Source organism: Anomaloglossus baeobatrachus, chromosome 1 (assembly GCF_048569485.1).
Source record: "Anomaloglossus baeobatrachus isolate aAnoBae1 chromosome 1, aAnoBae1.hap1, whole genome shotgun sequence".
NCBI lineage: Eukaryota > Metazoa > Chordata > Amphibia > Anura > Aromobatidae > Anomaloglossus > Anomaloglossus baeobatrachus.
The window spans coordinates 735,895,418-735,919,069 of NC_134353.1; the positions used below are offsets into that span (position 1 = coordinate 735,895,418).

Below are 23,652 nucleotides of genomic sequence, written 5' to 3' on the forward strand. Positions count from 1 at the left end.
ATTAGCAGGCACAGCGCGACATCACATGTGCATCACGCTACCTGGTGCTTCTGTGTTTAGTCAGAGCTGGACGTTGACCAGATTGGTGATTGCTAGTGATCGGTCTGGCAGAAGTTAATTCCTGATAGTCCGAGTTGCTGCTGGTGTCACAGGTTACTGAAGACCTATCACAGCCGCCTCTGCCCTTTAAAGATGGTGGATCCTGTTCATCCATGCTGAATATAGCGAAAGCGATACCGTTCTTGGTGCATGGCGATACAGCTTCAGGAGCACTGCTGGAAGCAGTCTTGGTGTGTGATTGAGATACCCTGATAGTTGTGTAGTTCCTTCCTTTTCTTTATTGTCTTTACCTCTGTGATTGACTGCAGTGAGTTAACATTTCAGTTCCTCCCTGTCGGTCTATGTGTGTGGATTTATCACTCCAGTCCCGTCCAGCACCCGGGGTGGGGTTGAGGGGTATAAGACCAGGGCTTCTCAGGAGTCAGGGATACGCTGGTGTTCCAGACCTCACCACCATTAAGCATACCTATGGTATGAGGGACAGTTAGGGGCTCCTCTAGCTCGATGGTCAGATTATGAGTCCTGATTCCATTACTTTATTACTATCGTGACAGGCAGACAAATTAAAAAAAAAAAAAGAATTCTCAGGGCTCCCGCCACAGATTGCTGACATGGCTGATGGACAGGGTCCTGCGGTTCGATTTCCACTCTCTCTATTGTTTGGCTGCTACTTATCCCCATATTTTTATGGTGGTGCAGGCAGATGGGTAAGAAGAACCATACAAGTTAATATTTTTTTTACCAGTATAGGACTATTCCATACAGAGGGTTTCAGTATAAAACGTATATTTTGAGTTAATTTCTTTGTAACATGGAAGTTTATCGGTGACCTATATGTCCGGGGGTTTCTATCAAATCGTTTAGGTTGAAACCTTGAGTGCACATTACAGATAGCAGTGTGAAGGGAGACGTACGTGGACTTGTGTATACAGACATGCAACCAAAAGAGAACATCAGGGGGATTAAGTAGAACGCAATAAAGGGAAAACTAACATTCCCCAATAGCACAGTCCTTCTTATTCCATTTTTGAACCAGCTACCATTTCTCTATGGGCCAAAACATTTTTGTGAACAAGTACTAGGTTGTGGTTATTCACAGCACACACACGTGTACAGCAGTCATGCCATTATTTCTTTGCTGTAAAGCATTCATTGGGTCCAGTTGTGTCCTGTGCCTATCAGCTCCTGCTGGAAACAAGCATCACAGCATGCTTACCATTACGTCAGCCGGCACTTACTTATGGCGTACAGAGCAATCTTATCATTGTCCTTGTGTTTCAGAAGGTTCTCTGCAAAATTCAGGCGGCTGCCATGAAACCACTCTGGAACATCAGCAATCCCTTTCGATCTGTCAATTACCTGCAAACAAACATCATGTCAAATCCTTCCACTTGTATATAGTAAGAAGCATCTAGATCACCATTGTCTCATATGAGCAGCACGTCATCTCGTCCTCCAATACTCAGAGTCTGTAAGGACTCCACTTATAAAAGGTATGTATGGTAGAAGGGAACACAAAGAGTGCGGCTTGGGCTTTATTCACATTGTCATTTTTAATTTATCATAAGAGCTGAAAAATCAGCAGTGCCAAACAGCAGTGGTGCCCGGAAGCCCACCCTGTCTACACGAGGGTCTGTAAGGTTAAACACATGATGTCCAGCACTTTTCTGAAACAGTGCAGCAGGTAGAGGTGTTGGAATCTGCGATGGATGGAGGGGTAGACAGAGCCCAAGAGGGTCTATACGTTGTTGCGCCTCTTTTCCACATTTGACATGAACTCTTTTACAGTGTCAAATGGAAGTCACGGTTATAAGGAGCTGATGGCATATGTTAAAAACAAAAATGTTTCAATAGTTTTTGATATATTCAATATTTGGTGCAGTTTTTGTAAGAACTCAGCATGGTGATTGTTCCAAACATCTTAGACAACTAACCCCCGATCTTCTGTAGATGAAGATTTTCTATAATCCTTCTACTGTATTTATGATGCTGAGATCAGGGCCCTGTGGGGGCCATGTTATCATTATTTACAAAACTCCTTTTTTTTTTTTTAGGCTGGAGATGGTTCTTTATAACAGTGACTGTATGTTGGGGATCGTTGTCCGGCAGCAGAATAAATTTGGAGCCAATAAGATGCCTCACTGATGGTATTGCCTGATGCATAAGTATCTACCTGTATTGCTCAGCATTGAGAACTCGAAAAAAAAATGGGCAAATTGGTAACTGTAGATGCAGTGGTAACCAACCCGATATTTACCTTTTTTGCCAGCGCACACCGCTTAGCGCTGGCTCCCTGCACTCCTAGCCACAGTACACATCGGGTTAATTACCCGATGTGTAGTCTGGCTATGTGTGCAGGGAGCAGGGAGCCGGCACTGGCAGCGTGAGAGCGGGGACGCTGGTAACGAAGGTAAATATCGAGTAACCAAGGAAAAGGCTTCTTGGTTACCCGAAATTTACTTTGGTTACCAGCGTCCTCAGAAGACGGCTCCTGCTCACTGCACATTCAGTTGTTGCTCTCCCGCTGTGAAGCACACATCGCTGTATGTGACAGCGAGAGAGCAACAACTAAAAAATGGTCCAGGACATTCAGCAACATCCAGCGACCTCACAGCAGGGGCCAGGTTGTTGCTGGATGTCACACACAGCAACATCGCTAGCAACATCGCTGTTACGACACAAAAGTCGTGCCTCAGCAGCGATGTTGCTAGCGATGTTGCTTAGTGAGACGTGGCGTTAAGGAAGTTGGTGATTTGGTCAGGATCAGTGCTGAGAACTACAGGCAGATCCTTATCCATCATGTATGGGGATACAGTGATGTCAAGTCAACTTCCTGCTCACCTCACATCACCACAACCGGCCGCATTCTCCGTGAGTCACTGGGCTCTGGGTGGAGTTTCCCTGCTCATCACAGCCCAGCACCTCCCTGCTCACTCCTCCTTCGCTTGCAGAGCGCGCAAGCAGGACACGCTTGGCTGTGATGAGCGATGAGGAAGAGCGAACTGCAATCGCGTTGCACACAGACACTATTGGTAACATAAGGTATTTGAGAGAAACCTTGTTTCTCAACATAATAATATCGATGTGACCAATAATAAATATGAGTGAACCACTTCTTTAAGGCTATGTGCGTGCGCGGAGTATTTGGTGTAGAAATTTTCTGCAACAAATCTGCATCTTCTGGCAGAAAAACAAGGTGCGTTTTTTAGTGCGCTTTCGCTTTGTGTTTTTCATAATGAAACCAATGGGTGGAAGGGCTCAAAAACACAGTAATTGACAAGCTCCAGATTATTTTCTGCACCAAAACTGCAAGAAAAAAATAAGCAACAAGTTCACAACACTTCAGAATTCCCATTGACTTTATTAGCATAAGTATAGACATGCAGATTTGTGGAAAAACTGCATAAAAAATGCACATGGTCTTATTTTGACTTATTACATCTATTGTACTATGTATCTCTGTTTATTCTTTGGTTACATATATCACATTTTTGCTAACCGTAGTTATTTAACACTTCCCTCCTGCTACACATATTGACAGTGTTGTGGTGCCATCTGCTGGATCCACACTTTATAAACTACTTCTTAAATATGTATTTTGAATAAGGACGCAAGACGTCTGAAATGCGTACTATGACCATGAGCTATCTACGGTTTTAAACTGCAAAGAATTATTTTAATGCATATCCAATAAAAGAAGATACATTTTATAGATCGTGGACTCGCATGCTGGAGTTTTTTTCTTTTGTTTACTTCTTAAGGCTTCTGCCACACTCACGTGAAATTCACGCACGTGCCGAGAGACACGTATTTTCCCTGCGTGTTGCGTGCAGGTAAGTACGTGTCTCTGGTACGTGCGGGACACGTGTGTTCTACGTGTGCTATCCGCGATAGCACACGTAGAACCGGTAATTATTATACTCACCTGGTCCTTCCTGATGTCCGCGCTGCTGTCCGTGGTGCTGATCCTCGGTCTCCAGCCCTCCCGTCTCCCCGCTGCTGCTGCTGCCAGGCAGTGAAGTGAATATTCAATGAGAATAATGAGCGGCGGTCGGCAGCAAGAGGCAGCAGCGGCAGAGACAGGAGGGCTGGAGAAGGTGAGTTAATGTTTTTTTATTTTTCACTGACATGTGTGGTTTCTCCGGTGCGTGTCACACGGGACCGCATCCACACTACACCCGTGTGGTGCGGGTGCGGGCCGTGTGACACCCGTGCTGCGGGAGAAAACACTGACATGTCAGCGCTTTCAAAAAAGCACACACGTACAAACGCACACGGACACACGTTCCGTGTGGTTTTACGTGTGTGTGCCTGCTACAATAGGGTAGCATTGGTTAAAGTGTCTCCGTGCCGCCGGTACGTGTAAAAAATGACAAACACGTGCCGGCAGCATGGATGTGTGGCGCTAGCCTTAATATGTATTTTGTAAGTTTAAATAACGCTTACATCTTTCATTGTGGTTGTCTGCGTACATTTTTTTCTTGTAGGGTAACGTCTAATATTGTATTGGACTGAATTTTATGTACTAGTTCCATGTAAATGTTTTGGCAGTGACACATGTCCAAGCTCCAAGTATTTATTCGTGTGCTTTTTTGTCTGCTTTTTTTACCCTCACACACAGCACTGTTAGTGAGATCAGGATAGCAGACTGTCAGTCATTTCATGTCTCACACTGGAAACGCCCACTTTTATTTAAAATAGTTTAGGAGCCAAATTCCCAGGGATCTATATCCGGCCTATAGATCTTAACAGCTCATTTACATATATAAAAAAATATCTCTGAAATAAGACATCGAATTGCAGATATCAAGATATTTAATTTAGCTTTATATGACCCACAGTACATGCCCTTGTAGGTGGCTTAGGAGGGATACTACTGACACTTCTCTTTAACACTAAATTATTATTATGGTATCCAGTTACTTCATAATAAGGGCACTATATGGCTACAATAAGTGCACATGCATCTATCTACATATATGTGAACTCATACAAGTTGGGCTACAATCACATATCAGTATGAATATTAATCTTTTCTCAGGTGACATCTTTTTTGCATCCAGGTGGCATACATTTTTTTCTGATCTGTTTCATTTTGTTAGTTTGGGGTTTTCTTTCAGTAAAGAGCACTCTCACACGTATAAAGTAATGAGCGGCTCCACTCCAGCGTCCGTATAAAACTTTGGCTTTATTTCAAAACAGGATGTGCATTAAAATAGCAGTGGCGAAACCATGTGCGGGCTCCCCCGGGGACGACGGCCGTTTCGCACTCTGAAGTGCTTCTACGGGTCCACTGCTATTTTTAATGCACATCCTGTTTTGAAATAAAGGCAACGTTTTATACGGATGCTGGAGTGGAGCCGTTCATTCTTTTCTACATGTGAGAGTGCCTAGGACGTGAGCTGTCTTTGGAGCGTGCACCTCCTCACACTTGGCGTTATATGATGGACCGGAGCTGCCTTCCTACGGCCACTGAAATTCCTAAGGTAACCCCAGCTGTGCGAGATCAATCTTGAATATTTTTTTTTCTTCAAGATATTTCTTTCAGTAAAAAGGTGTTTGTTCCCAAAACAATAAGGGCACGTGCCCACGATCAGTATAAGTAGTGTTTTGAATGCAGCGTATTTTCACGCATCCAAAACGCTGCCTTGTATAGTACAAGCACAGTGGATGGGATTAATAGAAATCTCCTGCCCACTGTGCTTTATTTTAACTCTGCGTAAACTGACCTGTGGCGCAGTTTCCTATTCGCACCAGGTCAATTTAAGCGGTGGAGCCACTTGACTCTGTGTGAGAAAAGGAAGCGGACGCAGTGAAAATACGCTGAGTCCAGAACGCCACATAAGAAGACATGCCCACGATTAAGGCCGGTTTACACGCTGCGACATCGCTAGCGATCGCACCCGCCCCAGTCGTGCGTGCGTCAGGGGCAAATTGCTGACCGTGGCGAACAATATCGCTAGTACGCGTCACACGCACATACCTTCCTAACGACGTCGCTGTGGCCAGCGAACAAACTCTTTTTTTAAGGGGGAGGTTCGTGCGGCGCCACAGCGACATCACAAAGCGGGCCACCAATAGAAGCGGAGGGGTGGAGAGCAGCCGCATTAACGTCACTCCAACCTCGTTGCCGGAGGACACAGGAACGCTGTTGTTCGTCGTTCCTGCAATATCACACGTAGCGATGTGTGCTGCCTCAGGAACGACGAACAACCTAAATCCAGCACCAGCAACGATATTTGGGAAAGGAATGACGTATCAACAATCAACGATTTTTGCCGTTTTTCGGAATCGTTAGCAGTCGCTCGTAGGTGTCACACGCAACACCATCGCTAACGAGGCCGGATGTGCGTCACGAATTCCGAGACCCCAGCGATATCTCGTTAGTGAGGTTGTTGCGTGTAAAGCGGCCTTTAGGGTTAAGAGAAAAAAAACACACGGGAAGGTCCCATGTTTTTCTTAAATTTATCATAAAGCAACAGATTTGTGAGGCTCAGAGCAAAGTGGAAGCTTCTGAATTGCATCTGTTTCTCTCTGATCCCACTGACTTGTATGTCCGAGTCTGATGATGAACATGGATCAAAATAAGATGTGATGAGTTTCACTCTCGGATCCATGATTTTCACTGATTTGTGTATAGATCCATGAAATAATGGGTCTGTTTGCTACCCAAAGGAAAAAAACACAACAGGCAGCACATGGAGGTGTTAGGCTATGTGCGCACGTGGCGTTTTTTTTCCTTGCTTATTTTAATCAATAAAAGCAAGGAAAAATCCTCCCAGCAAAGTCTATGAGAATCCTGACTTGTTGGGCACACGCTGCTTCTTTTTTCCTTGCAGATTTTGTTGCTGGAAAAAAAGCAGCAGCATGTCAATGGTTTCTGCATTTATTTTTTCGGCATTTCTATGCAATGCTTTATCACTACAGGGGATTATACCACAGGCCTTTGCCTCACACACTGTGCATACACCATGGTGTGAGAGCTCTCCTTAGCCCAGTAACCCGGGGACGTCATGATGATGACCCAGGGTTACCATGGCAGCGATCGGGTCCCTGTGATTGCAATACAGGGACCTGATCGCCAGGGAGAGGTAAACGATTCCTCTCCCTGCCTCCTGAGTGCTGTAATCGCACTGATCAAAGCATTCAGGGGGTTAAACTGGCGGCTGCACTGCTCCGGGCATTGAGAGTTGGACCCCGGCTGTAACATCAGCAAGTGACCCAGTGGCAATCGCGAGGGTAAAGGGCCTGAATCCCCATGATCGTCAGCATTAAAAAATGCACAAAAAGCAGGAAAAAAACATATAAAAAAATGCAAACGCAATAAAAAATGTGCGTTTTTTGCTGCTGCGTTTTTCCTGCCAAACATGCTTTTTTTTTTGAAGAAAAGAAGTACATAAAAAAGCCATGTGGACATATAGTCTTAGACAGATGTATGAATGTAGCCTAAAGGCCACTTTACACGCAGCGCCATCGCTAGCGATGTCGCTGCCGATCGCACCCGCCACCGTCGTTTAGGCGTCATGGGCAAATCGCTGCCTGTGGCACACAATATCACTAGTACCAGTCACACGTACTTAGTTTCCAAACGACGTCGCTGTGGCCGGCGAACAGCCTCTTTTCTAAGGGGGCGGTTCGTGTGGCGTCACAGCGACGTCACACGGCAGGCGTCCGATAGAAGCGGAGGGGCGGAGAGCAGCCGAAGGAAAGACATGCCCACCTCGTTGCCGGAGGACGCAGGTACGGTCTTGTTTGTCGTTCCTGCGGTATCACACGTAGCGATGTGCGCTGCCTCAGGAACGACAAACAACTTGTGTCCAAAAGCAGCAACGATATTTGGGATTTGAACGACGTGTCAACGATCAACGATTAGGTGAGTATTTTTGATCGTTAGCGGTCACTCGTACGTGTGACACGCAACAACGTCACTAACGAGGCCGGATGTGTGTTACGAATTCCGTGACCCCAACAACACCTAGTTAGCGATGTCGTTGCGTGTAAAGCCCCCTTTAAGCCCCATATTGACCATCTCAAACATTGATACTTCTGCAATTTGACAACCCAATGGCATAATCACTGTAAACTCACTATTCAATGTTTTTATGCCATTTTTGAAGCCCAAAACAGGAGTGGATTTAAATTAAAAAATAAAAATAGAAGAAGAAAGGAAGAAGTGATGCGAAGTGTAATCATGACGCTCGTTTCAGGGGCTGGTCTGTCCCTCCCTGTACAATTTGCACAGTGCCCGCTCTTATCGGATCAGATCAATAATAATCTGCCGGTAACATTGTGGTGTCTATACCAGGCAGGCAGGACACCAGCGCCGCGCCCACTGATGCCATCACTGGTGCACTGTGCAGGGAAGGAACACAGCATAGAGAAACAGAACAACTCTTGAAACGAGCGTCAATGATAACGCTTGTTTCAGGGAGGGGGCAGGAGCTGTGACACCAGTAACGTTACCAGTCTTCCGCATTCCCAGGAAGTGGCTGTTAACACTAAAAGTCCCAGAGAGGGGTCATTTAACATTTCTACCTTTGGAACCCAGAGAGCTCGAAATTTCTGGGACTTCTAGTGTTAAAGCCTATAGAGTGTCTGAACGAGGCTCCATAGACTTTAATTTGTCAAATTCACTGGACTACATCAGACACGACTGGGATTTTTTAATAAAGTGGTGAATGAGGGTAAAGGTCTTGTTGTATTTCTCTATGTTTATATCTTTCTGGGGTTTTTTCAGGTTGCAATTTATGGACTACGTCAAATTTGGTGGACTACGTCGGAAGAGTGTGGGATTTTTTTTATTCAATAAAGTACTTTTGTGTATGTTGTTTTTTTTCTCTTTACTAATTTTCTTGGCCGAGAGAACGCTATCGAAGAGCTGGATGATGCGGTTTCTCTTTTCTTGGGAATCTTCTTCATAGCTGCTCTTCAAATCGAACCAGTGACCTTTTCTTCGGAATGAACATAACAAAAAACACTGTTCTACTAGGGAATGTGAGAGCAGGTAGTAATTTGTAATATAGAGGAGGAAAAAGATTTTTTTTCTACCACGAGGAGCAAAACAGTAACAATGACCAGAATCTGCATAAATAACCATAAGCTAAATAATTGCAAGTCAATTTTATGTATAAGAAAGCCAAGATGATTGTCTATAAATTGAAGGTAGTCTCACGTTCGAAGATGTAGTGCATAATGAGATATGGAGCCTGAAAGTCAAAATTATAAAACATTGTTACCCTTTTGCTCGTCAGTGTTTAAAAAAACAAACAAAAAAAACCACGCAAGTCCAATGTAGTCCAGTGAATCCATTGAAGTCCAGCAAATCCAATTAAGGTTATGTGTCCACGTTGCGTTTTTACCTGCGTTTCTGCAGCGTTTTGAACTGCACCTTTTTAGTGCCAAAATGCATGCGTTTTGATTTCCCAGCAAAGTCTATGAGAAATAGGGTTTTCTTGTGCCCACCATGCAGTTCAAAATACTGCGTTTAATTTGCATAATTTTGGGCAAAAACTCAGCGTTCAAAGAACCAGCATGTCAATTGTTTTTGCCATTTGAGGTGCGTTTTTGCTAACATTGAAGTAAATGAGAAATGGCAAAAACCAAGAAACATCAAAATTCCTGCGTTTTACCTGCTTTTTAGGTGCGTTTTGGACTAACTAAACGCATGCTTTTTGGACATTAAAATAATGATTTCATATGTCCCTTTACACACACACATAATCCGACAATTAAAACATAGAAAAATATCTATTTATTGCTATTTTTGTGATAAATATATTACCGCTATGAATTTAATAAATATATCTATTTCCATTATTTATCTTAAAAATATAGATTTGATTCTCTTTTTTACCTTTTTTTCATTTTGTTTGACTGTTTAAACTTTATTTAGCAGTATCTTTATGTTCAAAACGCATCTGTCAAAACGCAATGGAAAAGCATGCAAAAGGCGCTAAAAACGCATCAAAAACGCGGTAAATACGCATGCGTTTTTAGCGCTATTTTGTAGTCAAAAGCAACTTTGGCTAAATCAATTACTGCCAGAGGATGCGTTTAGAAATGCAAGGACCTCGACGCAACGTGGACACATAGCCTTACAAAGTCTATGGAGCCTCGTTCTGACACTTCATAAGCTTTCCCAACAGCCACGTTCCGGTCACGCTGACCTGCGCAAGACCCGGCGATGCTGAAAAGCTGTTGCATCAGTAACGTTACCACTCTTCAGACTTTCATGGTCAAGCTGCACTGTGCATGACTCGGCGACGCTGTTGAGCAGTAACATTACTGATGTCAGAGCTCTTCAGTGCGAACCCCCTGGACGGCGTGTATTGTGACACTGCTGTGTTGACGGTGCATTACTGCAGAGCTGAGCCGACCACAGACTGGGCACTGTCACTGTCCAGATCGTACAGTGCACAGTGCAGGGACATAACAGGGACCAGTGTAGCCCCTGAAATGAGCATTACTGAAGACACTTTGTTTCAGGGAGGGGGCAAAGGCTGCTGTCATTGACACAGTCTATGCTCCCCTCCCTGAAACAAAGCATCATCATTGAAGCTCATTTTAAGGCCATGTGCCCACGGGAAATTAAACCTGCGGATTTATCTGTGGAAAATCCGCGGATTTTCTGGATTTTCCAGATAAATCCGCAGGTTTCAGCATGTACAGACACTCCCCATGTTATCCTATGGGACATGGAGAGTGCTGTGTCCATGCTGCGGATACGTGCGGCTGCGGAACATGCTGCGGATGTCCTGCAACTGCACGTAATTACATGTCAATTATTCCTGCGGAATTACCTGCTGTAATCCCGGCCCTCCAGTTTGGAGATAGAGGCCGGGACTTCCGCAGGTAAATTGCATGAATGACCGCAGGTTTACCGCAGCTATTTCGCTGTACTACCGCAGCTAAAAATAGCTGCGGATTCTGACGAGCAGCTGCGGGAAACCTGAGGCCGTACCTGCGGATATATCTGCAGGTGCGAGCTCCCATGGGCACATAGCCTAAGGGTTGGTCTATCCCCGGCTTTGTCCCTGCTGCGTCTGTCCCTCCCTGCGCTGTGCGATCTGTCCACTCTCTTATCAGCTCAGATCAGTAACAACCTGCCGGCAACAGAGCGGTGTCTATTCCCGGCATGCAGGAGAGTACCGCCACCCCTGCTATTCATGTCACTGGTCTCCTGCACACCTGGTATACACTGGCAGGTTATTATTGACCTGAGACGATAACAGAGCAAGCGTTGTGCAGATCGCACAGCACAGGGAGGGAAAGAGCAGAGACAGCCCAGCCCCTGACACGCGCATAATAATTACGCAATATATTTTAGTGGTGGGGGGGCGGAGGCTGGGATCAATACCACACACTCTGCCATTTGCAAGCACTGGGATTCTCAAACACATTGTCATCAGACAGGATATAGAAAATAAAATAGAGTAGCAGTTAGTTAGCGTAGTTAGGGAGTGGTGGGGAATTTTTTACAGAGAATCTGTCACCAGGTTTTGGCCACCTAATCGGAGAGCAGCATAATGTAGAGCTAGAGACCCGGATTCCAACGATGTGCCACTTATTGGGCTGCTTAGTGTAGTTTTGATAATATCACTGATTAATCAGCAGTAGATTATCATTACAGGACTACCTGGCGTGCTGCCAGATAGTCCAGCATATTCATAAGCTCTGTATAACTGTTAGATCTGCAGCAGAGAAAACATGGATTTTATCAAAATTACAGCAATCAGCTCAGTAAGTGACATCGCTGGAATCAGGGTCTCTGTCTCTACATTATGCTGCTCTCAGATGAGGGAGCAAAAACCTGGTAACAAATTCCCTTTAAAATAAGAATATTAGAATTTAGCATCAAACCGGACCACCCCTTTAAACACAACAAAAGCATTGAGTGGGATCTCTGTGTCCATAATAATTATAGCTTGCTATAAAAGTGTAATATCTAAAACACGAAAAAAATGTTATACTTCCTGCAATCTTACAAAGTAGGCAAGAAGGCTTCCTGACGTGTCTGTAGAAAACAAAGGCCTCTGACTTCGCTGACACCAACACAGCAAGAAGCACTGACACTGCAGCTGGAATCTGGACATCACTAGCCAGTTATGGGTTTTTTTTTGCTTATACACCATAATAAATATATATAATAAATATAATCACAGACCGATTTTCAGCAGTGTGCTTGATTATATTTCTACCATCCAGAGAAGAAACAGATGGAGGTTTCCCAGCCTTCTTCTAGCAGCTTTCAGTGTGAAACAGTCTAATCTGTGGGTGTCATTCTTCTACTTGTTTTGTGGATCAATGGGCACATTTGATCCAGAAAACAGTTCCAAAAATCAGACAGGTCTCCTTTTTTTTCTGCAAACCAATGCGAAAAAATAAACAGGCATGTCTGTGAAAAGGCCCATGAGTAGAATGAGTATGCATATGTAAAAAAAAAAATACCGTAAGTGTGGTACATAAAAATGATATCTGTGAATGGGGCTTTGCTGGCAGGAACATTACGTAGGGATCCATACATTTAGACAGGATAATTTGTCATCACATATTTTTTTCTGTCATGTATAAATTTACTAAAAACACCATTATCATTTTAATCAACAAAAAAAAAGTTAGAAATCATAGTCAATCCATTATTTATAGTTTAAAAAGTCCAAATAACAATACAGTATATACACTGGGGTTTATGGATTGTGGTAAAACAAAGAGATGGAGCAGTAATCACACTACTGACCGGCATTCATGTGTTTGCTGGGGTCGGATTACGTGGTAGGTGATAAGAGTTATGGGACAATCCACCTGAAGCCAGGGGCACTTGGCAATAGAACACCATCAAAGCCACCCACTCACCAATGCAAAAGTGAAGTGTGGCAGGGAAACCCTTTAAAAGGGATGTGTTACTTTCACAAAATGCCCTAAACTACTGTATACTTGTAAAACAACAAACACAGATAATACTCACCCTCCCCATGTCCAGCGCCAGCTCTCCGCCGCTGCTCCGGTGACTGTGCATTGACAGCGCACATCACCACTGCAGCCAATCACAAAGCTTAAAGCCTACTTTAAACCTTACGATATCACATATGATATCGTATGCGATCTTCCTCCCCCCCCATCGTATGTGCGGCACGTTCAATTTGTTGACCGTGTCGCACAAACGATTATTTGACGTCACACGTACTTACCCGTCCATACGACCTCAATGTGGGCGGCGAACATCCACTTCCTGGAGTGGGAGGGACGTTTGGCGTCACAGCGACATCACGCGGCAGCCGGCCAATAGAAGAGGAGGGGCGGAGATGAGCGGGACGCAAACACTTCGCCCACCTCCTTCCTTCTGCATTGCCGGCGGGAGCCGCGGGACGCAGGTACGATCTGTTCATCGTTCCCGGGGTGTCATGCACTGCGATGTGTGGTACCTCGGGAACATTGAACAACCCGACGTGCAATTTTAAGGAAATGAACAATGTGCATGCGATGAACGGTTTTACGTTCAATCGCACGTAGCTGTCACACGCTACAACAACACTAACGATGCCGGATGTGCATCACTTACGACGTGACCCCGCTGACACATTAGATTTGTTGTAGCGTGTAAAGCCCGCTTTACTCCTTGCGACATCTACATTGGCAGAGCACCCAACCTCAGTGACTGTCTTAGGTGGTCATGTGCGCTGTAGACATGATATCACCGCTGCCAATACACAGAGGCCGGAGCAACAGTAGATCCACTGAAGAAGAGTTTGGTCACTTTTTCTATTCTATGGCTTGAGAGAGGCCATTTGCGATAGGAATGTTGTATGTATTAGATTTGTATGCTGTTATCAGTAAAGAGGAATACACTTGGGGCCTAGAAAAAAATAGAAAAATGCTAGATTTACTACTTTTAGGGATTTATTAGTAAAGTTTCAATGTTTGGGCTAATTTAAATCCCTTAATGTTACCCTGTAATTCCATTAGTAAGTATAGACCAATTGCGAAGCAGCATTATTAATTATATCAATTCTGCTTATAAACCACAGACAGAAAATACCCTATACCCTGTAGGTAAAGCAAAGATACTCTTACAATAAAAGGTAAGGGAATGGGTTTGTAATCTTTTACCATGGAGACATATAGGTCTGCATTGGAGCTGCACACAGGATTTGTTTTGTAATGAAGACCATTTGCAAAGAAGCACAGATACATTGGGACAATGCTAAAAATGCCCCAAACAAATGAGATGACCGCAAGGTCTTTAGCCTCACTAAGGGTACGTGCCCACAATCAGGACCCGCCGTGTCCTGGACGCGGCTTGTCCTAACCTGCGAGGCCGTTAGTCTCCTCCGCAGGAGACTGCAGTTGCTTATACCCACGATCCGGGCTCGGGCAGTTGCGGTCTCCCTCTTCTGTTCTCCCTGCGGAGGACGCTTGCGACTCTGCAGCAAACAATTGACCTGCTGTGGCTCGGAAAGCTGCACCGCAAGTCAGTGTTGGCTGTGGAGAAAACAAGCACAGTGGGCATGTGATCTTTAAAGATCCCATCCACTCTGCTTGTACTGTACATTGCAGCGTTTTGGAAGCAGCTGAAGCATACCGCGTCCAAAACTCTGTGACAACTGATCATGGGCACGCACCCTAAGGGTGCTGTCACATTGCATTAATCCGTAGGTTTAGTGTTCATGTCAGGAAAACACAAAAAGGATTCTAACTTATGTGTCAAAGGGGCCATTGACTATAATGTTGCAGACATGGCCGTGTGCTCTCTTGTGCACCATTTTCGAGTGTATATGCCTACTGAAGAAGGACACCCAGACGTAGAAGAGTGCATCTGGGTGTCCACCTCAAGTAGGCGTGTACGCTTGAAAATGGTGTACGACTGAGCATCCGGGTGACACTGTCTGCACACTATAGTAAATGGCCTTTGGCACATACGTCCGAATCCTATTGTGCAGGAGTTTGTACGCAAGTCTGGACGGGACCATTGAATGTGGAGGCCAACGCAGTGTGAAAGCGGCCTAATACTATATTTTACCTCATACATTTCCACAGTGGAGAATTTCCTATAGGATATGATTAATTAAAAGAGAAGGCATACCTCATCATATATACGGGAGAAGACAATACCACTGAAATCCCAAAATTCTCCCCAAAATTCTGGATAGAATTCCACTGACCACTGGTAGAGTTCATTGTAGTTACCTAGAATAAGAGGAAGGAAAAAGTTACTAGATTTTATTTTTTTAAATTATTGTGCACACACTGTATATTGTGCCGGAATATTCTCTTTATGTACAATAAGGTTACAAAAGCCGCGAGATCTGTAACCTCCTACCTAACCACAAGGAGCACAGAGAGGGAACATACTCATACTTGACTACAGTATACAGTGCTCTGAAAGATCTGCGGTCTGAGCACAAACGCCCTTAGTACGAATGAGGAAGATCTGATGGTCAGAAGGCCACGTCCTCACGGCTTGTGGTACAAGTTATCTGAGGTTTCGTGGCCACAAACTTCTGTCTGGTGTATTAATCTAACGTTTGCCTAAAATTAGAATATTGATGTTACAGACAATTTTTGCTTCTAATCTTGATTTTCTTTTGACTGGGGCATAATAGGAGGTCATCAGCAGTCCTTTAAATTTACGGAAGAAAATGGTGTAAATTATAGCATAAATCTACTCCATAGCTAGACTCGATTTAGATAAAAAAAAAAAAAAGTATAGTAGTCAAGCACTATTATTCACATCTTCATATTGGCACTCATGGCAGTATGTGAAAACCATCAACGCATTTCGGGCTGCTAGTAGCCCCTGTTGACAGCAGATCTGTATTAAGTTACAAGTTCTGGACTGTTGGGGTAGACAAGCATGGCCCATGAGCTGACTGTTAAATTGATTTGGTTCTCATGAAGACGACCATACTTTTGGTCGGAGTGTAATCCAATGTTGTTCAATGAGGACGATTTTTTTGCTAATGAGAAAAAAAAATAAACGTAATATTCACGATTTGCCTCAGATATCAGATCACACATTCATTGACTGACACTTTCAAGAAAAAGAGATCCCACTCCGCACATACTGTGATCAGGGAGTGATTAGCATAAATCAGAATGCTTCTCTCGGATGGGGACAATACTGTGCAATCGTGTGACCGTAGCCTTAGATTGAGTAGATTTCTGACAGGCTGATGTCATACTTCTCTTTTTAGGCTTGATAGTACTGGTCACACAAGAAGTGGTGGGGGGGTTCTCTGGGATGGGGGTGACCGGCAGTTATGGAGGATAGGAAACAGATGTGAGGAGCTACAGGGGTGCCAAAGGGGTCTGAATAAAGAGGCATATGTGAACCCTTACCTTCTGCACAGGACAGAGAACACAAGCTGGATGCAGGTGAGGAGGGAAGGAGAACCAGAGTTACTGATAACACACTTTAGGCTATGTGCGCACGTTGCGTTCTCTGCAGTGCGGAAAAGAACGCACCCTCTGGCAGACTGGACACTGCGTTTATAAAATAAAATGCATCCACAACGCATGCATTTTGGATGCTTTTTCCATGCGTTTTGGATGCATTTTTGACGTTTCCCCGGCAATTCAGCTCTGACAAATGCCGGCTGACAGCACACACAGACAGAGTCGCGCAATGAGAATGAACTCGGGTGAACTGCACCCGACTTCATTGTCATACCGCAGCTCTGTCTGTGTGTGGCGTCCCGATTATCATCTTCACCGCACACATCCCGACATCCCCGCACACATACCGACATTACCGTCGACATCCCGACATTACCACTGACATCCCCGCACACATCCCGACACTACCGTCGACATCCCGACATTACCGCCCACATCACGACAGTACCGCCGACATCCCCGCACACGTCCCGACATTACCGCACACATCCCCGCACACAACCCGACATTCCCACACACATCCTGACATTACCGCCGACTTCCCCACACACATCCCAACATCCCCGCCGACATCCCCGCACACAGCCCAACATTCCAGCACACATCCTGACATTACCGCCGACTTCCCCGCACACATCCCGACATTACCGCCGACATCCCCGCACACATCCTGACATTACCGCCGACATCCCCGCACACATCTTGACATTTCCGCCGACATCCCCGCACACATCCTGACATTTCCGCCGACATCCCCGCACACATCCTGACATTTCCGCCGACATCCCCGCACAGATCCCGACATCCCCGCACACATCCTGACATTACCGCCGTCATCCCCGCACACATCCTGACATTACCGCCGACATCCCCGCACACATCCTGACATTACCGCCGACATCCCCGCACACATCCTGACATTACCGCAGACATCCCCACACACAACCCGACATTCCCGCACACATCCCGACATTCCCGCACACATCCCGACATTCCCGCACACATCCCCGCACACAACCCGACATTATCACCCACATCCCCGCACACATCCTGACACTACAGCCCTCATCATGACCGCACGCACACACACACACACACACACACACAGGCATTACCTCAGTGATGTCCCCGCTGACAGCGCGATTCACTTCAGTTGCTGCGTGGAGCTCACAGGGGCGGCAGTGCTCTACTGCCGCTCCTGTCAGCTTCATGTAGCAGAGCTGGATGCGTCGCGGGACCTCTGGATTACGCCGGACCTGGAGGGGTATTTGGGGATTTTAATAAAGTGGTGAAAGAGGGTGTTTTTTTGTCTTTTATTCCAAATAAATGATTTTTTTGGGTGTATGTGTTTATTTACTTTCACTTACAGGTTAATTATGGAAGGTATCTCGGGGAGACGCCTGTCATGATTAACTAAGGACTTAGTGGCAGCTATGGGCTGCTGCCATTAACCCCTTATTACCCCGATTGCCACCGCACCAGGGCAATTCGGGATGAGCCGGGTAAAGTCTTGGGACTGTCGCATGTAATGGATGCGGTAATTCCGGGCATCTCCTGGCTGATATTGTTAGGCTGGGGGGCTCCCCATAATGTGGCGCTCCCCATCTTGAGAATACCAGCCTTTAGCCGTGTGGCTTTAATATTGACTGATATCAAAATTGAGGGGGACCGCACGTCGTTTTTTTTTATTTATTTATTTTACTGCACGATATAGTCCCGCCCACCTGCGGCTGTGATTGGTTGCAGTGAGACAGCTGTCACTCAGTGTGGGGGCGTGTCTGACTGCAACCAATCATAGGCGCCGGTGGGCGGGGAATGCAGGGAATACGAGATTGAATAATGAGCGACCGGCATTTTCAACAGAGGAAAAGCCGCTGGAGCAGTGTGAACGCCGTGCAGCGCTGCGCCGGTGATCGGGGAACGGTGAGTATGAGGGGGGGGGGAGACTGACCGACGGACAGAGAGAGTGACAGACAGATAGAGATAGAGATAGAGAGAGAGAGCGAGCAACCAACTGACAGAGAAAGAGACCGACCGACCAACAGACAGAGGGAGATTCACCGACATCCACAGACAGAGATTGACCATAACATAACTCCACATCAAACTCCATAGCACCCAAAGGCATCTCAAGGCTCTGGCCCACTGGATTGTCATGTAAATAAACACTTGAACCTTGCCTCTCCCCCCATCTCATTGTAGATTGTAAGCTCTCACGAGCAGGGTTGTGTTTTTTCGTTTTTTTTCCTCTAAATCAGGGGTCTCAAACACGGGGCCCGCGGGCCGCATGCGGCCCGTCAGGCTGCTTCATGCGGCCCCCAGGCTCGGGACCCTGTTACTATCGCGGCAGGTGCAGGGGCCGCAGCCACTGTCTGCACTTTGTTAGATGAATGTTTTGCCTTGCGCTGATCTGAGTCAAGGACTCTGCGCTGTCGCGCCGGCAAAACAATCATCTGACAGAAATCACTGACAGGGGCTGCGGCCCCTGCACCGGCCGCAATAGTAACAGGGGCACGGGTCTGGGGGCCGCACGAAGCAGAGATGAGGAGCCGAGGGAGCGCGGGACAGGTGAGAAGAATTGTGTGTGTGTGTGTGTGTATATGTGTTGGACGTTAACCCCTTAGCGACCTATGTGTACTGGGTATATCATGGCTCCCTGGTACTTAAGGACCCATGACGTACCCAGTATGTCATGACGAGATCACAGCCCCGGTGGCTGCGATCGCTTTGCATTGCAAATACCTTAGATTCGGGGAGGAGGGGACCTCAGGAGGGGTGGTGTCTCCTCCCCGGACCTACGGAGGCTGTGATTGGCTGACGAACGCCGCTCAGCCAATCACAGCCACTAATGTTTCAGCCATTGAAAACGGCTGAAACATTGAAATCCAGCTATGATCAGTGCAGCTGTAGCACCAATCATTGGCTGGAGCTGGGTGACCTCAGTTTCACCCGCCCCTAGCTCTGATTGGAGAGACCGGCCTTGTGACCTATCTCTCCAATCACTGTGGATCTGTGGCCAGAGACCGCCCCCTCAGCGTCACTCCAGAGTCTGTGGAAGCTGAGAATGATCGGTAAGTTATAGCCACTGCCCCTGTCCACTTTCAGCCACCGCCGCCGCCACCACCACCCATTACTACAGGATGGGGACATTACTATAGAATAGGGACAAGGTGGGCACATTACTAAAGGATGGGGACATTACAAGGATGGGCATAATACTACAGGATAGGGAGATTGCTACAAGGGGACAAAGATGGGGAACATTACTATAAGATGGGGGACAAGGCTGGACACATTACTACAGGATGGGGACATTACAACAAGATGGGGAACATTACTAAAAGATGTTGACCAAAATTTCTATATATTGATAATTGTAACACTATTAGTTACAAGAAAGGGATAAAATGTAAAAAGAAAAAAAAAAAATAAGGCATGACTTTTTTTCACCATCACATTTTTTTATATATATATATATATATATTATATATATATATATATATATATATATATATATATATATATATATTTAAACAAAGAATGTGCACATTTATTATAATAAACAAGTGAAAAATGTTCAAAATCAGTGATCCAAAAGGAGTGTAAAAAAAAAAAAAAATATATATGGTACCAATAAAAATGTCACTTTGTCCTGCAAAGAATGCGGCCCCCCAAATTATTTTTTTCCTCTGTGCGGCCCATACACCCAGCCGAGTTTGAGACCCCTGCTCTAAATATTGTATTTCTATAACTGTTACTTGTTTGTATATGATCCTCCTGAATTGTAAAGCGCTGCGGAATATGTTGGCGCTATAGAAATAAAGATTATTATTAAAGATTATTATTATTGACCGACATTGACAGAGAGAGACTGAAAAGACTTGCGTTTAAAACATGCGGAACACAACAAAAATGCAGTCAAAGTGCATTTTGGTTGCGTTCTGACCCACATCATTGATTTCAATGGGTGGAGAACGCAGCTACAACGCACAAAAGAAGTGACATGCTGCTTTTTTTTCCGCAGCGATTTCGGGCATCCAAAACGCTGCGTTTAGAAATGTAGCGTGTGCATTGATTTTTCGGCTTTCTCATAGACTTTACTGGAGAAGCTGAATGCATGCAGTTACGCTGCAGTTCAAAACGCAGCGTTTCCGTGGGAAAAAACGCAACGTGCGCACATAGCCTAAGGCGGGCTTTGCATGTTGCGACATCGCAAGCCGATGCTGCGATGTCGCACGCGATAGTCCCCGCTCCCGTCGCAGGTACGATATCGTGTGATAGCTGGCGTAGCGAAAATTATCGCTACGCCAGCTTCACATGCACTCACCTGCCCTGCGACCGTCGCTCTGGCCGGCGACCCGCCTCCTTCCTAAGGGGGCGGGTCGTGCGGCGTCATAGCAACGTCACACGGCAGGCGGCCAATAGTGGCGGAGATGAGCAGGATGTAAACATCCCGCCCACCTCCGTCCTTCCGCATAGCCGCCGGCGGCAGGTAAGGAGATGTTCCTCGCTCCTGCGCTCTTATATACAGCATTCTAACATGCTGTACATAAGAGCCCAGGCCGCTGTGTAGAATGTGAACATCACTTTATAATACTCACCTAGAAGGTTTCTCCAGTGCAGACTGGTCGAATGGTCGTCTCCGTTCTCCGGGACAGGCGCCTCCTCTTTTGGCCATCTTTGTTCTCCTTCTTCTGAAGCTGCGGTGCATGATGCGTCTGACGTCATCCACACTCGCCAGCACTGAGGTCCTGCACAGGCGCACTTTGATCTGCCCTGAGTAGGGCAGATCAAAGTATTGTAGTGCGCATGTGCAGGACCTCAATACCAGCCTGTGTGCATGACGTAGGATGCGTCATGCACGCCGGTTTCAGAAAAAGAGGACCAAGATGGCCGAAAGAGGAGGCGCCGGTCCCAGTCAGGTAACTCACAGCCACCGCTGGATCCAGCGGTGGCCGTGGGTAACCTCAGTGACAGCAGCTGATCGCGCTACTCATCTCATTAGCTGCGTGGAGGTGACCGGAGCGGCGGTGTCTTCTGCTGCTCCTGTCACCTCCATGCAGCAGAGCTGGAAGCAACGCTGGAGCTCCGTGGATTACGCCGGACATGGAGGGCTTTGTCGGGGTTAATAAATTGGTAATGAGGGAATTTGTTTGTGTTTTCTATTTCTAATAAAGGATTTTTTCGGGTGTGTGTGTGTTTATTTACTGTCACTTACAGATTAATCATGGAAGGTATCTCGGGGAGACGCCTGACATGATTAATCTAGGACTTATTGGCAGCTATGGGCTGCCAATAAGTCCTTATTACCCCGATTTGCCAACGCACCAGGGCAAATCGTGAAGAGCCGGGTACAGTCCCAGAACTGTCGCATCTAATGTATTCGGCAATTCTGGGCGGCTGCTGACTGATATTGTTAGGGTGGGGGGGCTCCCCATAACGTGGAGCTCCCCATCCTGAGAATACCAGCCTTCAGCCGTATGGCTTTATCTGGCTGGTATTAAAATGGGGGGGGACCGCACGCCGTTTTTTTTAATTATTTATTTATTTATTTTACTGCACAGTATAGACACGCCCACCGGCTGCTGTGATTGGGTGCAGTGATACAGCTGTCACTCAGCGTGGTGGGCGTGTCTCACTGCAACCAATCACAGGCGCCGGTGGGCGGGGAAAGCAGGGAATACGAGATTGTTTAATGAGCGGACGGCTTTTTCAAATTAGAAAAAGCCGCCGGAGCAGTGTGAATGCCGTGCAGCGCCGGTGATCGGTGAGTATGAGAGAGGGGGGGACACTTCAGTCACTCGGGGGATTAGCGGTCACCGGTGAATCCTTCACAGGTGACCGCTAATCAGTACACGGCACAAAGACAGAGCCGCGGCATGACAATGAAGTCGGGTGAAGTTCACCTGAGTTCACTCTCATCCCGCTACTCTGTCTTCCGACATGTACTAGTAACGACATTTTGCATCACACACGTACATTTCACACGGACAACACACACACGTCAGTTATTTCACTCACGCACACACGGACATTCCACACGCACATACGGCTAGCATACGGGATACACACGCAGGCCACACATACCATAAAAACGGACCTAAAAAACGGAAAACGGACCCGAAAAACGGCCCGTTTTACACGGGCGTGGTTTTCACGGATGTGTGGCGGAGGCCTAAAACAGTTTTTGGAGCTGCGCTCTGGCTGTTGGGGGTTTTTGCAAGCAACATCTGTGCAACCTTTAGGCCTCGCTCACAGAAGGATATAAATCGGAAGAGTACAATCCAATAAAAACAGGGATTGCATTCGGTCCCATGTTATTCAATGTGGCAGTGTTGATGCGCGTTTTTTTTATTACGTCCTCGATAACATTTTTTGAACCATTTTAAATCAGAAAGACTGCTGGAATATCTTTTATCATTTATTATTATATGGCCACATCAGGCATTTCCATGCCAAAATAATCTTTATAGATTGTGCTGGGGACGCAGGACGCATGCAGTTACGCTGCGGTGCAGATCGCAGCGTAAATGCATGCAAATACGCAACGTGCGCACATAGCCTAGGGTGAGCTGGATTACACATGTAACTTTTCAGACGCATAGGATTCATTAGAAGGCATGAACCTCATAATTAAGCAAGTGCTTCCGACTCCAACATGCCACCTCATCAAGACCAGTGTGAACAACGCCGGTCTTGATGAACTGGGGCTCATATATTTTATGTCCATTAGTGATCAGCAAGCACTACCATGCTTTGGTGCCCAGTACTTGTAATGAGCAGTTGGATGCTCAGATGGGCGCAATGTGAATATAAAATGGAAGTCACAGGGAAACTCAAGCATTTTTCCAGAATATTTCCCGGAAAAATGCTCGAGTTGCCCATTAACTTCCATAATATTCGGGCAGTCAAGTTGCGCACATCCGAGCATCCAAATGTTCATTACTGAGCACCCGAGCATGGCAGTGCTCGCTCATTACTGATGATCATATTAGGATTGCTCACACTGTTCAATTTTATTAAAATAATCTTTAAAAAAAAAGTGAAGGGGAATACAAAATGAAATAGGTGACCAGACCCATCCATTAATGACCTGCATTTAAAGGGGACCGGTCAGCATGATTTTGCATATTAAAGATACGGTTATAATGGCGCCTTACTATAGATTAAATTCATATATATTATAGGAAATCTGTGTTC

General features: G+C 45.9%; 1 protein-coding gene across 1 annotated transcript in view; it reads right to left on the reverse strand.

Annotated features, from left to right (window-relative positions):
• The window catches only part of AACS (acetoacetyl-CoA synthetase), a 154,447-nt gene that overhangs the window by 122,832 nt on the left and 7,963 nt on the right, over nt 1-23,652 (reverse strand). The window contains exons 2-3 of the mRNA XM_075322439.1: nt 15,140-15,243; nt 1,299-1,419 (exon numbers count right to left, since the gene is read on the reverse strand). Of these exons, the coding sequence (XP_075178554.1) occupies nt 1,299-1,419; nt 15,140-15,243 (225 nt within the window). The remainder of the gene's footprint in view (nt 1-1,298; nt 1,420-15,139; nt 15,244-23,652) is intronic.